Source organism: Lynx canadensis, chromosome D1 (assembly GCF_007474595.2).
Source record: "Lynx canadensis isolate LIC74 chromosome D1, mLynCan4.pri.v2, whole genome shotgun sequence".
In the NCBI taxonomy this organism is placed as follows: Eukaryota; Metazoa; Chordata; class Mammalia; order Carnivora; family Felidae; genus Lynx; species Lynx canadensis.
This window is the reverse complement of record NC_044312.2, coordinates 101,649,192-101,663,353: the sequence shown is the minus strand read 5'-3', so window position 1 is coordinate 101,663,353 and position 14,162 is coordinate 101,649,192. Positions and strand designations below refer to the sequence as shown.

The 14,162-nt window shown below is 37.7% G+C and overlaps 2 protein-coding genes across 3 annotated transcripts; both read right to left on the bottom strand.

The window, feature by feature from the left end:
• Positions 1 to 94: 94 nt before the first annotated feature.
• On the bottom strand, positions 95 to 1,036 carry LOC115525672 (olfactory receptor 8K3-like). The gene has a single exon (XM_030332959.1). The coding sequence runs from the start codon at positions 1,034 to 1,036 to the stop codon at positions 95 to 97; it is 942 nt and encodes a 313-aa protein (XP_030188819.1).
• An 8,974-nt stretch (positions 1,037 to 10,010) lies between these two features.
• Positions 10,011 to 13,611, bottom strand: LOC115525590 (olfactory receptor 8J2-like). Of its 2 annotated transcripts, XM_030332835.1 has the most exons (2): positions 13,602 to 13,611; positions 10,011 to 10,948 (listed from the first exon to the last, which is right to left on the bottom strand). In XM_030332835.1, the coding sequence occupies exons 1-2, from the start codon at positions 13,609 to 13,611 to the stop codon at positions 10,011 to 10,013; spliced, it is 948 nt and encodes a 315-aa protein (XP_030188695.1). The 2 variants fall into 2 exon arrangements, with proteins under 2 accessions (XP_030188695.1, XP_030188694.1); XM_030332834.1 differs by lacking the exon at positions 13,602 to 13,611 and having other exon boundaries at positions 10,011 to 10,958.
• Between the last annotated feature and the right edge of the window lie 551 nt (positions 13,612 to 14,162).

The following is a 14,162-nucleotide window of genomic DNA, read 5'->3' as shown; positions in this document are numbered from 1 at the left end:
AAGGCCTATGGCATATAAAGACAGTAGTCTATAGCCTAATTTATTATATATTTATTATTATTTTATATATGAAATAATGCATACTCATGATAATCTACATAGGCAGTTTGTGCAGATTTTTCCATATCCTACGCAAGGCACCTTTTACCTCTTTGTTCCTCAAGCTGTAGATCATGGGATTCAACATAGGTATTATCAACGTGTAAAATGCAGACGCAATTTTATCAGTATCAAAGGAATGACTGGATTTGGGTTGCATGTACATAAAGAAGAGAGTGGCATATAATACAACGACCACTGTCAGGTGGGATCCACAGGTGGAGAAGGCTTTGTGCCTGCCCTGTGCAGAATTCATCTTGAGGATGGCCATCAGGATCAGGATGTAGGAGACAAGCACTATCAGAAGAGATGACACCAAATTAAATGCTGAAAAGATCAGTATTATCAACTCAATGTCACGTGTGCTAGAGCACAGCAAAGTTAACAAGGGAAGACTGTCACAGTAAAAGTGTTTAATGATGTTATGGTCACAAAAGGATGACATAAAAATCTTTATGGTGGTTATCAGAGAAAGAAAGGCACTGTAGACATAGGGGACAGCCACCAGCACCCAGCACACCTTTTGTGACATAATAACCGTATAAAGCAGAGGATGACAGATGGCCACATAGCGGTCATAGGCCATTGCTGACAGAATGAAAAGCTCGCTGATGATGAACAAGATGAAGAAAGCCAGCTGTGTGGCGCACCAGTTATAGGGGATTGTGTTTTGATTAGCTATGAAATTGACTAACATTTTGGGCCCCACAGCTGTTGAATAACCAAGATCAATGAAAGCCAGGTGTCTGAGGAAGAAGTACATGGGTGTTTGTAGCCTGGAGTCCACCTTGGTGAGGATGATCATGCCCAGGTTGCCCACCACTGAGATCACATAGATGCTGAGGAAGAGTCCAAAGAAGGGAGCCTGCAGCTCAGGCCGGTCTGTGATTCCCATTAGGATGAATTCTGTTAGCACTGTTTGATTTGGTTGGTTCATCCAGGCCATTAGGAAAAATTGCTGTGGGAAGAATCATCACGTGAGTCACTGGCATTCAGAAGATGACATCTGTTAACTTATTTAGTATGCAAAGCCATTGTGATTAAGAGAAATCCAAGTTTTAAATGTTTTTTCATGTTTATTTATTTTGAGAGAGAGAGACAGAGTGGGCAGGGGCGGGTAGAGAAAGAGGGATAGATAAGCCCAAGCAAGCTCCATACTGTCAGCGCGAAGCCCAATGTAGGGCTCAAACTCACGAATTGTGAGATCATGACCGGAGCAGAAACCAAGAGTCAGATGCTTAACTAACTGAGCCACCCGGGCACCCTGAAATCCAATTTTTTTTAATTTAAATTTTATTTCAATAAATATCTATTTTTTTTTACTTAAAATACTTATAATTTGTTAAACACATCATACTTTAGAAGGAATTATAATAAAAGGAACAGCTCTCTGCTTCCAGACCTGGCAACTTTAGTCCCAACTTTCAAGGAAAATCATGATTAACTCATTTAGTAGACTTTGATTTAATTCTATGTATTTAATGATATTCCTGTTCCATTACCCATTTGATTTTTTAAATTGTATGCTTATTCCACTTTACTTCATGAGTTTTAAATATTGTTTAATGATTTTTATGATGATAGTTAATCATTTAACTTGAAGAAGTCCCCCCCACACCCACTGTAGTGCATATAAATAAATGTTATTTTCTCTAGAATAGTGTGTCTGAATATTCAGCACTTGCCTGTGGTTTTTTAAGTTTCTGATTTTTGTTATGTTGCACACCAAGTAAGGCCTGCATCTATAAGTTATTCAATATAAAAAAGAAGTATTAGCAAACATTTCCACTTTTGCTTTGACTTTAGCATTAACATCTCTGAAATGATGGGTTTCATGGTGTAGTTGTATTTCCTAGCACATATTAAAACAAGTAAAAATTATTAAAACATATTTGTTAATGTACGACCTAAAAGCATCCAGTAAGTTGCTATAAATATCCACCCAAAAAGGAGAAGCCCCTTCAAAATAGGGGCTGCTATCTCAAATGTCTTAGAGACCTGTTTCAATGTACGTGAACCAGGATGAATGGTGTTTTGATCCACATAAAGCCAAGTGGACATGATATCAATAGAAATGGAGTACATTTACTATATTTTAATTTGAACACAATTCTTACACGTTTATGTCATCTTCCATCAAGAATACCTAGAAGGTTTTGGTTAACACCTTTTAGTTAAGGATTACACTTCATCTTCCTCTACTTCTCCAACTCCTTTCTCCTTCAGATTGTTTTTAAGGCAGGTGTTTCCAAACTATTGAAAAAAAAATCCTCATCCGTATTTCTTACAATTCCAAAGTGCAAAAATGAGAACCCCATTGCAATTCATCCTAGGACACAAAATTATGTTTTGTTATATTTTTTTTTAAGTTCATCCATTTATTTTGAGAGAGTGAATAAAGAGCACAAGTAGGGGAGGGGCAGAGAGAGAGCGAAAGAGAGAGAATCCCAAGAAAGCTGTGCTACATCAGTGCAGAGCCTATTGAGGGGCTTGAACCCACAAACCGTGAGATCACGACCTGAGACGAACCCAGGAGTCAAACGCTTAGCCGACTGAGCCACCCAGGAGCCCCACAAAATTGTGATTTTAAAAAAGAAAGATATAAAAAATTTTAATTAAAAAATAATAAAGTTATAATAATAAAAGGAACCCACAATATATTCAAGCTTATGGGATGCCTGAATGGCTCAATCAGTTTAGCTTATGACTCTTGATCTCAGCTCAAGTCATGATCTCAAGGTTTGTGGGATCAAGTCCCGAGCCCTGTGGTGATGACAGCGTGCAGGCTGCCTGGGATTCTCTCTCTCCTCTCTCTCTCTGCCTCTGTCTGTTCATGGTCTCTCTCTCTCTCTCTCTCTCTCTCTCTCAAAATAACTAACTAAATAAACAAATAAGCATTTAAAATTATATTCAGGATTATAATTTCATATATATATATATATATATATATATATATATACATACATACATGTCATTGATATATATTTAAAAAATGTGTAAGAATTACAGGACAGTTGTCCAAACTGCACTGATCCCATGTTTGGCTGGATGGTTTAATTTTGGAAGCTGTAATTAGAATTCATCACATTATCAGAGTGAATTAGAAACAAATTGAGCATTTGAAGAAATGAAGAATTAATACCATTTAGAATGGACAAAGGCAAAGAAAAATTAAGAAGAAAAGGGAAATTCCATGATGATGGAATATCTTATAAAAACTAGACTGAACCTACCTTAAAAGGTGAAAAGTTAAAACTTCTTTGGGAAACAGTATAGAAATCATACATAAATCGGATAAACACTATATTCCTGGATTGGGCAACTTAGCGTTATAAAAATGTCAATTCTGTACAAATTAATCTTATTTGAACAATGCCTTTACAATCAAAATCTCTGTAAGGGAATTTGTACCATTTGACACGGATTTAAAATATATTTTAAGAATGCAAAGTATAAAGAATAAGACATTTTGAAAAGACATGTGCTACCAGATAATAAAACTTATAAAACAGGGTTACGGAGACAATATGGCTTACAACAATGGGATAGAATAGGGATCTCAGAAAAAGACCCAATGCATAGAACTAAAGTGTGTGATAGCAGTAGGATGTTAGGACAAGCATGCATAAATGATCCACTCCGTAGATCTGGGGAAAATGATTATCTTTATAGAAGATGATGAAACTGGATGTTTAGTTCATCCTATAAGAATCAACCCTAGACTGGTCAAGGACTTAACGTGGTAAGAAAATGTTAAAATTTTCTGACCTTAAAAACTAGAACCTCTGCTTGTCCTTAAAAAGAAATTTCAAAAATATAGAATAGAAATTCATGTTTAATTTGGCAGATAAAATTTCTTTGCAAAATCTGCTCTATTAAAAGATCTATGCAAATTAACAAAATATTTACAGCAAAACAATAACAATCACTCATTAGCAGCAACCAAACAGATGACAAAGTCTAAAGCCTTAAGCTGCAAAAATTGGACCCAGAGACAGGACTATTTCGTAGCAGTTCGTACAGTTTGGCAAACCTCCTCATCCCATCACCTGAATATTTAGGTGACCCGCCTTCCCACCAGCCCTACCCAAGCACTGCCTGGAAAGAAACAAGGAAATTGAGCATTACACCTGACTCTTATCAGATGGAAGCAGAAACTCCAGAGCTGTACCAGCACCAGGGGGACGGGCATGAAGTCCCAGGATGTCCTCTTATGCAAATGTAAGCGCCCCATCTCAACTCAATATTCTATAACATTTTCCAATAGCCCCAATTGAAATAAATGGGTTGGTCAAATTGAGAGCATCGCTCTCCCATGTAAAGGGGGGAGGGAAAGAGAGAGGGAAGGTAGGAGGGAGGGGAGTTCTAACTGAGCTTGCAAAAATGCTGACACCCCCTTCATGATGTTTATCATCTATAGTCTCAAAATAAATGTAGAAATAATGACACATATAAATGAGGTTCCTTACCACGTTCAAAGAAAATAATAATAGTGGTAAAAATACACTATTACTCTGGAGAACCTAGTTATGAAAAAAGATTATGAGTACACACCATATAATGTACTGAGTTTGGCATTGGTGACTCTTATTGGTAATTTTTATCGGAGACGGTCATCAAAAATCATCACTGCAGCTAATCACATAATCATTATAATCAGTGCCTCCTATTCCTCTTAAATGAGGACTGACTTCTTGCTCCCCCATGTGATTACTAATCTAACTGCTGTTAAAAGAATTTATGAGTGTCCCCTCCCTTTGAGACATCCCCTGGGAGCTTGAATGTCATTCTTGGTTATTCCCAAAGCATCTGAAAATGAGAAATGGTGCCACTGTCTTTGCTAATTATCCAGAGTTACTTTGATTTCCCTCTTGAAGAAATGGGCGTTTCTTTATATAGAGAAGTCGCCTACTTTAGTTGCTATTTTCATTGCGTTCGCTCAAATATCTGGATTTAAGTAGATTATTTTTTAGATACACGTTTTAATCATCTACAGATTACATAAACTTTCAGCATTTTCCACAAAGACTTCTTCCATGTTTAATACCTGAAGATAAAGGCAAAACTATTTACACATGACCAAAGTGTGTTAAAAGTTCAGAAGGAATAAAAATTATGAATATGTGGTAAAGTTATTGTATATATTTTTTTAATCTAAGGGACTAAATTGAATAAATGATACCCTAATTCCACATCCCTTCTGTCAGTTTCCTTTCCTACACAGGTACCCCCTCTGCAAAAGTTGATGTATGTTCTGGAAAAGAAATGCAACTCTATAAAATGAAGATAGCATACGTTTTAAAGTGTACAAAAATGTTATAAAACTTCTTTTGATACTTCAAGGTTCTCATTCAACTGTGTGTTTTTGAATTGCATTCATTTTCTACATACACACCGATGTTTTGCTGGCTTCTGTTGAATAAAATTGCTATAATCTGTCTCTACCCTCATTTACCAGAAGTTTGCTCCCATAGTGACAGTCATTTAGTTAGTTACCAACCTCTGACTTCTACATGGATTACCATAATCAACAACGCTGTGTGTGTGGTCCCCATTGACCCAAGAATGAACGATTCTGAACTATCTTCCTGGGCCCTGTTTTGGGGAGTACATGAACACGTTTAATTTATTTAAACCAGGATGGATCTTTTTCAAGATTTCTTTTACTGTATACATTCTGCCATCATACATTGCACTTCAGACTGTGGACCTCCATCTTATCAATACGGGCCACGTGTATGAAGTATGAATGATGAAGATTGCAACAAACAATTAAAACAGATTTAACTTTCCAGAACTAAACCTATTTTTCCTTGATTTAACACCTTATTTTTTTAAAGAAATCCAGATAGTAGTCTAGATTTGAGACAGAAAAGTGCACTAAATATAATCCATACCAACAAAGAAATTCAGAAATGATCACCACGAGAGAGACAAGTTAATTTTAATTTAATCTTACTATTTGAATGTCTACAACAGTGATAATGCCGATAATGTAGTTATTGGGGTGACAAAACCCTGACACATATCTTGAGGCAGAGGTTGGGGGATGACCTCCAAATCTTGCTTTTCCTCCTGGGCACCCAGCTGGCGGGATCTCAGCCTCCTGGCAGTTAGGAGTGGAGAAGTGGCCGAGTTGTAGCCTGACTCACCTGTGGTAACAGAGCATCTCCCTGTCTGCAGCCAATATCTCCACCACTGTGCACTTGTCCTCACTGCACTTGTCCTGAATGCTTCCCACAGCCCTTTCTGTCTCAGAGATTGTAGTTCCTTCTGGTGGAGCATGAAATGAGGATAAAATCCTGGAAACTGTGAGAGAGGAAGCCAACAAAGAGAAAAGTGATTACAATATAAGAGAAGATGCCGCAGCTATTAAGGAAGTGTTTGCATTCATATTGACTATTCATTGATCTAAAGGCAATATTTTAAGCATCCATATAAGTAAAAAAAAAAAAAAAAGTGCTTGGAAATTCTCCCAATATGGAAGTTTTCACTTATAGATTTCATAAGGGTTTTAAATTGATATTAATCTTCTGAGTCCATGTCTTAAATTAACGATGTTGACATTAATAATAATTATCATTCGGGGCACCTAGGTGGTAGCTCAGTTGGTTAAGCGTCCAGCTTTGGCTCAGGTCATGACCTTGTGGTTTGTGAGTTTGAGCCCCACGTTGGGCTCTGTGCTGACAGCTCAGAGCCTGGATCCTGCTTCAGATTCTGTGTTTCTCTCTCTCTGCCCCTCCCCCTGCTCACACTCTGTCTCTCTCTCTCTCACAAAAATAAACAAGCATTAAAAAAATATAAAAAATAAAAACTAATCATTATCATTCAGTAATCTTTCAGTTCTTTAAAATATTAATTTTAGTGTTTTCTAAAATCATTACTTACCTTTTCTGTCAACTATAGCTCACATTGGTTATGTGGCTCCATGTTTTTAAGAAGTAGGTTTTTGATAATATTTACATTTTAGGTAACCCCAAATCATGTACATTTTGTGAGACAAGATAAGAGTTTGTGTTCCAAGATGTTTTGTCAACAGAATTTCTCCAACCTGGATAATGGATGTTGTTTACAAAAGTACGTTTATGTAGACATTTGATGAAGGTTTATGCACTTCTGGGGAGATGGTATTAGCAGCTCGAACCAAAATTATCTAGGATGTAAGTGACAAGAATTCCCCACGAGAAGACTTAGAATTCCTCAATTTAACTTTTGAATTAAAAAAAAAATCAGAATCATCTTAGATTTTTGATACAGTAGAAAATATTTATCACTAGACATATGTCTCGGGACATAAGTAAAACATCAAAGTGTGTGATCCGCGTACTTCAAAAGAAAATGAACTGCTGTGAAAATCGTCCTTCAGGAAGTTTTTGGGTTTGAATCTCTGAAGTGGCACTTGCTCTGCTGAATTTGGGAGAGTTTGATGGTTTTTCTTATTTTCATGGTCTCGAGAAGATTCAGGGTGGGCCACCCAAGATTTACGCACTTGAGATGCTCTCTGCCTAGAGCATCCCTACCTATGGCGGCAGGTCAGTCGACTACCTCTGCGGCAGCTGCAGAATGCGGAGCCCTGTGGTGTCATTTGAAGTCTGTCCTAAGTTTACAGGTGGTCAGACCTTGTCTTATGACTGTCTTGCATCTTCTCTCCCCCCTCACCGCTAGGGGGATTTTATTGTCTCTGGACACAGGGGCCATGGAGACTCCAGAGCAGTTAGGTAGGGAGAGGCTGGAAACACAGGTGACTTAACACCTCACAGAGTGAGCCTTGATCGACTAGAGATCAAAGCTGACATAAATTATTTTCCCGATCTTACTCCATGAAAAACCGGTGCTGGGCCGATGTGCCTGCCTGGTTGGTTGATTATGTTGGCTCACCATTCCTGATAAATGCGTCCAAGTGATATGTGAGTGCCTGTGTGTGCGTGAATGTGTTGTTTCAAGCCAGGGAGTCAGTGGTGATTTGTCACCGTAGCGCTGGGAAACTAATACCACTGACAGCACAATTATTTTTAGAAAATAAATGTATGTAAGCCAAGTCAAAGGGTAGAAAACGCTACAGTTTTCATTCTTGACTTTGATTTCTCAATAAAATGCATAGGATTGGTAGAAGTGCAAGTCTGAGGTTAGCCCTTCTGTTCCAATTCTGTTCACTTAACTAGACTCAAAGAGAATGGCTTTCTGCTGGGAAAGGTACTGCTCCATTGTACGTACGTAGCTTGGTGCAGCAAATCCGGCCATAGGAAAACACACACGCCTATACACACATGCACAGAAAAACACAAAATCAATTCTGTATATTATATAGTTTTATATATTTATAAAGAAGAAAGCCTAAAGTCTGAAAGCCTAATGCCATCAAGCTCTTGCCAATTTTGTAAAGACTAGGAATATCTAGGAATATCTAGGTATCTAGATATCTAGGAATATCTAGGAATATCCTAGATATCTAGGAATATCTACCAACCGGTGTGACTTTTCTGTTTTCAGCTAGCTATTCTTACTTAAAGTAAAAGTAAGGAATTAGCCTATGAAACTGAGTGTCACAGTTCCTGTTTTTGGCTTATTTCTGACTTCTTGGAAAATGTCATCAATCTACTTTATTTCCAGGCATTGCCTTACCTCACAACCCACGCCCCTGCTTCCTCAGGACATTGTTAGCAGATTTTGCATGCAAAGGCAGAGATAGGGCACAGAATGACTATTAATGTGTATTTATTTATTTATTTATTTATTTATTTTTATTATTATTATTATTTTTCTTTATTGGCCATGGTGCCCTTGAGGCTTGGTGTCACTTAAGGCCAATGATTTTTTGGGAGGGTCTGGATGGCTCAGTTGGTTAAGTGTCCGACTTCAGCTCAGGTCATGATCTCATGGTTTGTGAGTTTGAGCCCCTCATGGGGCTCTGTGCTGACAGCTCAGAGCCTGGATGCTGCTTCAGATTTTGTGTTTCCCCCCTCTCTCTTTCTGCCCCTCCCCAGCTCGCACTCTGTCTTTCTGTCTCTCTCTCTCAAAAATAAATAAACCTTAAAAATTAAAAAAAAAAAAAAAAATGACAGTGACTTTTTCTTTTTTTCTTTTTTTTTTTTTTTGGTGGTGTACTAACATTTTATCCCCAAACACTAAACAATAATCCTCAAAGAAATGCTATCTGTTGTTATGATTTTGTAACACTGATGAGTAATTCTACACAAGTTTTTGCTAAGAGAATATGATATGCAGAACCTTAATTTTATTAATTTTATATCATACCAAGATAAATACCAACATTTTGTTTCATGTACATGCACCAAATGAGAGGGATAAAAAAATGGAATCGCCTTTCATACATTTTCTTTTGCTTTGCCACATGTCCTATTTCCATGTATATCTAAGCATTTTTTTGTTTAGTTTTTATTTTATCCTAAAGGTTTTTTTCCTGTGATATAAATTTACATAAGTGCAAGATACAAATGGATTCAAAAATTTTCAGAAGTGGCAAGACAAAATACTGCAAAAAAGTAAAAATAAAACTTTAATTGTTCAACAAAGCATACATATAGCAATGAAGAGGACCCGACTCTTTACCATATTCTAAGAAATGGTTCTCACACATCTTCTCCAGCTCCCAGAATTTCTCTTCTTTGATTAGAAATTACAAAAACCCAGTAGCCAACTTATGTTACACTGTAAAATGTGTTTATATTGAAATCACTGTTTACTACTTAAATACGTGTACTTTTTTGTGGTAACTAACACATCTTTGTATTAGGGAAAGCTCAGTATTTGAGGTTGGGAATAGAAAAGCTTAAGATAGTCCCATGGAAAGCCATGGGATTTTTAACTATTTATTGCCTCTGCACTTAGCAGAGATTAGCTTTTCAGGAGCAAATAAAAACCCTTACAAGAAGACATCTGTAATTTTAAATTTACATGAATTTGAAAGACTGACATGGCTTATTTAGGAAACTCTTCAATGCATCCTTCACATCCTTGTTCCTTAGGCTGTAAATGAGGGGATTCAGCATGGGTATCACCAGGGTGTAGAAGACAGAGGCCATTTTATCAGTATCCAATGAGTGGTTGCTCCTTGGTTGCAAATACATGAAGAGAAGGGTCCCGTAGAACACAGTGACAGCCATCATGTGGGAGGCACAGGTGGAAAAGGCTTTTTGTCGACCCTCTGAGGAACGTATCCTCAAAATGGCAAAGATGATGTTGAAGTAGGATATTAGAACAATAATCATAGAGAAAAGCAAATTGATCCCTGCAGAGGTAAACACTACTGTTTCTGGAATATGGGTATTGGAACAGGACAATGCCAACAAGGGGACATTATCACAGTAAAAATGGTTGATTATGTTAGAAGAGCAGTATGACACAGAGAACACACAGGAGGTGACGGTCAGTGCTGTGGTCAGACTGTAGAGGTATGTGAGGGATACCAGCAGCAGACAGATCTGTGGAGATACCACAACCATGTAGAGCAGGGGATTGCAAATAGCCACGTAGCGGTCATAGGCCATTACAGCTAGCATGAAAATCTCAGCCACAATAAAGACTAAGAACCCACCCAGTTGGGCTGCACATCCATAGTAGGATATGGTCTTCTTTGAAGCCAAGAAGTTAACCAGCATTTTCGGGGCAATGACAGTAGAATCACCAAGATTGATGATAGCCAAGTGCCTGAGGAAGAAGTACATGGGGGTTTGAAGCTGAGAGTCAACACTGGTGAGGGTGATGATGCCCAGGTTCCCTGCCACGGTCAACCCATAGATCACCAGGAAAACAAAGAAGAGTGGAATCTGGAGCTCTGGGCGGTCTGAGACTCCCATGAGAATGAACTCAGTCACCAAGGTGAGATTCTCTGGGGCCATGTATTCAGTGGCTTTCATCTTCTAAAGGAGAAAATGGAAGGAGATTAGTAGATGGTAAAATCAGGTTTTCTGGTAGATGCTAGATTGTAAACTGTTTCATTTAAGTTGAATTTCTTTTTTGTTTACAGTGAAAGATGTCAGAGTTTAATTTTATTTCTCCTAATGTTTTAACAAAATTCAGATATTTAAACTCTCTAAAGACCAATTTCAAGTTGTTAGAACTGTTGTACCAAGCTATTAATTTTTCAGTTCTGTGTTGTATATAATTTATATTAGATGAATATACATTAATCTACTGTATTACATGTCTTAATATTCATAGGCATATTTAAAAATATTAATTATAACATTGCATAAATATATATTTACATATACATGCATATGCCTCTGTATACGTGTATGTTTCCAACGATAAAAGATAACTACCTATAAGAAGTTGACGACCCAGAGTGATTCGCAGTTATTTTTTCCTTACCTGCCACTGGCTTTCTCTTCAGCTCGTAATGTGTCATCATCTTTGGGATTTCAATATTTCTGCAGGAAATATTTTGACTGTGTTGGTTTTTCCTTATCAGTTTCTATCTAACCACACTGCTTCAGCTGTCCACCAACAGACTACACCTCAGTAGTGTTCTTTCTTCGTGCCATTCAGAAAGCGAATTTTTTAAATTTAATCACATTTCCTTTCTTCTGCCAAATAAACTAGTCCTTTGTATCACCCCGACCTCTACCTGCGATGACACTTCTGTATTATTGCCTTCTGGAAGCCCTTTCTTGTTTTCTAGCTCATGCCTCTTTCCTTCACATCGTTCAAAGCCTGTTTTGATGTTTGGAAAAAGTATCATTTGTAGGCTTGGTTTGCTCAAGTTTGATAACTTTGTTTTACTTGTACAGAGAAATGATTGGAGAAGCATGCTAACATTATTCAGTATGTAGTGTACTATGGGCCCAGAGCTATGCTAGCCATTTCAAAATAATGCTCTCGTTATTCGGCAGGACTGTCCTAGGAGGTGGATGAAATTATTTCCATGTCTGATGAGACGGTTGAGGCTCAATGAGCTTAAGTCACGCAAAGAGACTGTGTTGAGTACTGATTAATGCTTTGGTTTTGTGGTTTTGTTTTACATGTTGGTTTGGTTGATTGGTTGGATGTTAGTCCACCAATTTCTAGCTGTGTGGTTTTTGCCAAGTATTCATACCTGCGTTGTGTGAATGTCATGAGGTAATACACATATGCAAGTTAGTACAGAGCCTGATAACAATGAAGGCAAAAAAAAAATAGTACCAGCAGTTATTGTTATTAGCATATTTTGAATGATTTTCTAATGTGATTTCCTGCTTGTGTCCCTGTAATCCATTCTACCTCACTGAGGAGTTTTTTAGTTAAAATAGGAATAGCAACGGATGCCTCAGTGGCTCAGTCGGTTAAGCGTCCAACTCTTGGTTTTGGCTCAGGTCAAGATCTCATGTTTAGTGAGTTCGAGACCCGCTTGGGCTTGGTGCTGACAGCAGGGAGACTGCTTGGGATTCTGTCTCCCTCGCTCTCTGCCCCTCCCCCGCTGACTCTCCATTTCTCTCTCCAAATAAATAAAAATAAACTTAAAAGAAATAGGAATAGCAAGTGGATTATAATTTTGCATATCCAAGCAACTGGGGCACGTGATATCTAGCTACACATTTAACAAACAAATCAGTTATGTTGTTTCACTACTTGTGTTCTCTCACAACTTGCTTCTCTATTAAAAGTGTGGTGTGTGTTTGTTTAGTCAAAGATACTTTAGGGACACCAGCCTTGCTCAGTCAGTAGAGCATGAGACCCTTGATGTCAGGGTTGTGAATTCTACCTCATGGTGGGTATAGAGATTACATAAAAATAAGATCTTTAACAAAAAAAAGATACTTCATTCCACAAATCAAATATATGTTTGATGAGCTTATACAACTGTGTTGCACTAAACATCCCATGTCTCTTGTCCTACCACTGCATCTGAAAAGAAATACACAGGTAAGTTTCTGATGAAAATCACTGTGGCAACACTCACTTTAGGCAAAGCGTTTCCTGAACAAAAACAACTCAGTGCATGTTTCACTCTGGGTTATCATATATTCAATAATTGTATCCTTAATTTAACAACAACAAAAAAAGGCACCAACAACAGTAATTGTGGACTGGTTACAATGAATTCATGCGATTATCTTTTGAAAATAACATATTTGCATATACTCTTAGCTCTTTTGAATTCATTTTTAATGAAGTATTACTAATGGCAAGTTGTTTTTTTATTTCGGTAAGTATATCTCAAAATAAAAGATATTTTGACTTGTACATGCCGTGTTTCTCAAGTGTGTTTCTGAAAAGAAATATTTTATAGCTCTACCAAAATATTGAATTCTCAGTAAAAAAACAAACAAAAAAAAACCCTTTGAAAATATACTTAATGTTAATCATTCGATGGTACAATGTGGCTGAGAAATAACATTGCATATTAGTTTCTAAATAGCTTCTGAAATGATTTCAAGAGCACAGTCCATTCTTCCCCAATTTGTCTGAAAGTGACTTATACATGGGCTGTGTTAAGGGCAAAGTGCATCTTCTGCTGAATTCTCAGTGTCCACCAGCAACGTACAGACTGTTGGGTCCACGTCTTTCCATCATATGGTCTATCACCCTGGGCAATGTGGAAAACAGGGAGAGGAAAAACTAGGTTTTTTGTTTGTTTGTTTTTGTTTTGTTTTATGTTAGGCAATCTAGTAGGTCTTTCTTGGAGAAGAAATCTTATCTTTTAAATACACTTAGGAAGCTCCCTATCTGGCGTAAATGCCTTCTAAAACATCTCTTCTGCCGGCTCTGAGGCAGAAAGAATTCCTCCTCATCCTAAGTTGAAATGGACTCCTTGCAATGTCTATTGGTTATTCTGTAGAAGTGCTCACACTTTTGAATTTATCAGTGGGGGGCCTGGACACCTTTGTTTGAGTCGTCTCCCTGTCCCTTCCACCTGGCCATCAGGGGGCAGAGATTTGAGTCCTCAGAAGAAGAGAACAGAGCAGATATTTCAGTCCTGAGTCTGATTTGAATTGGTAAACCTCCCCGAGTACTTCGGTCGTCACACCCAGAATGAGCGGTTCGTAAATCATTGGGTTGAACCTACCTGTGCACAGAGGTCTGCTGAGACCCACTTCTAAGGTTCCGCAGGAGGTCTTTTG

Excerpts from the sequence above, each read along its gene's own strand:
- LOC115525672 (XM_030332959.1), bottom strand. The coding sequence starts at position 1,036 with ATGAACCAACCAAATCAAACAGTGCTAACAGAATTCATCCTAATGGGA.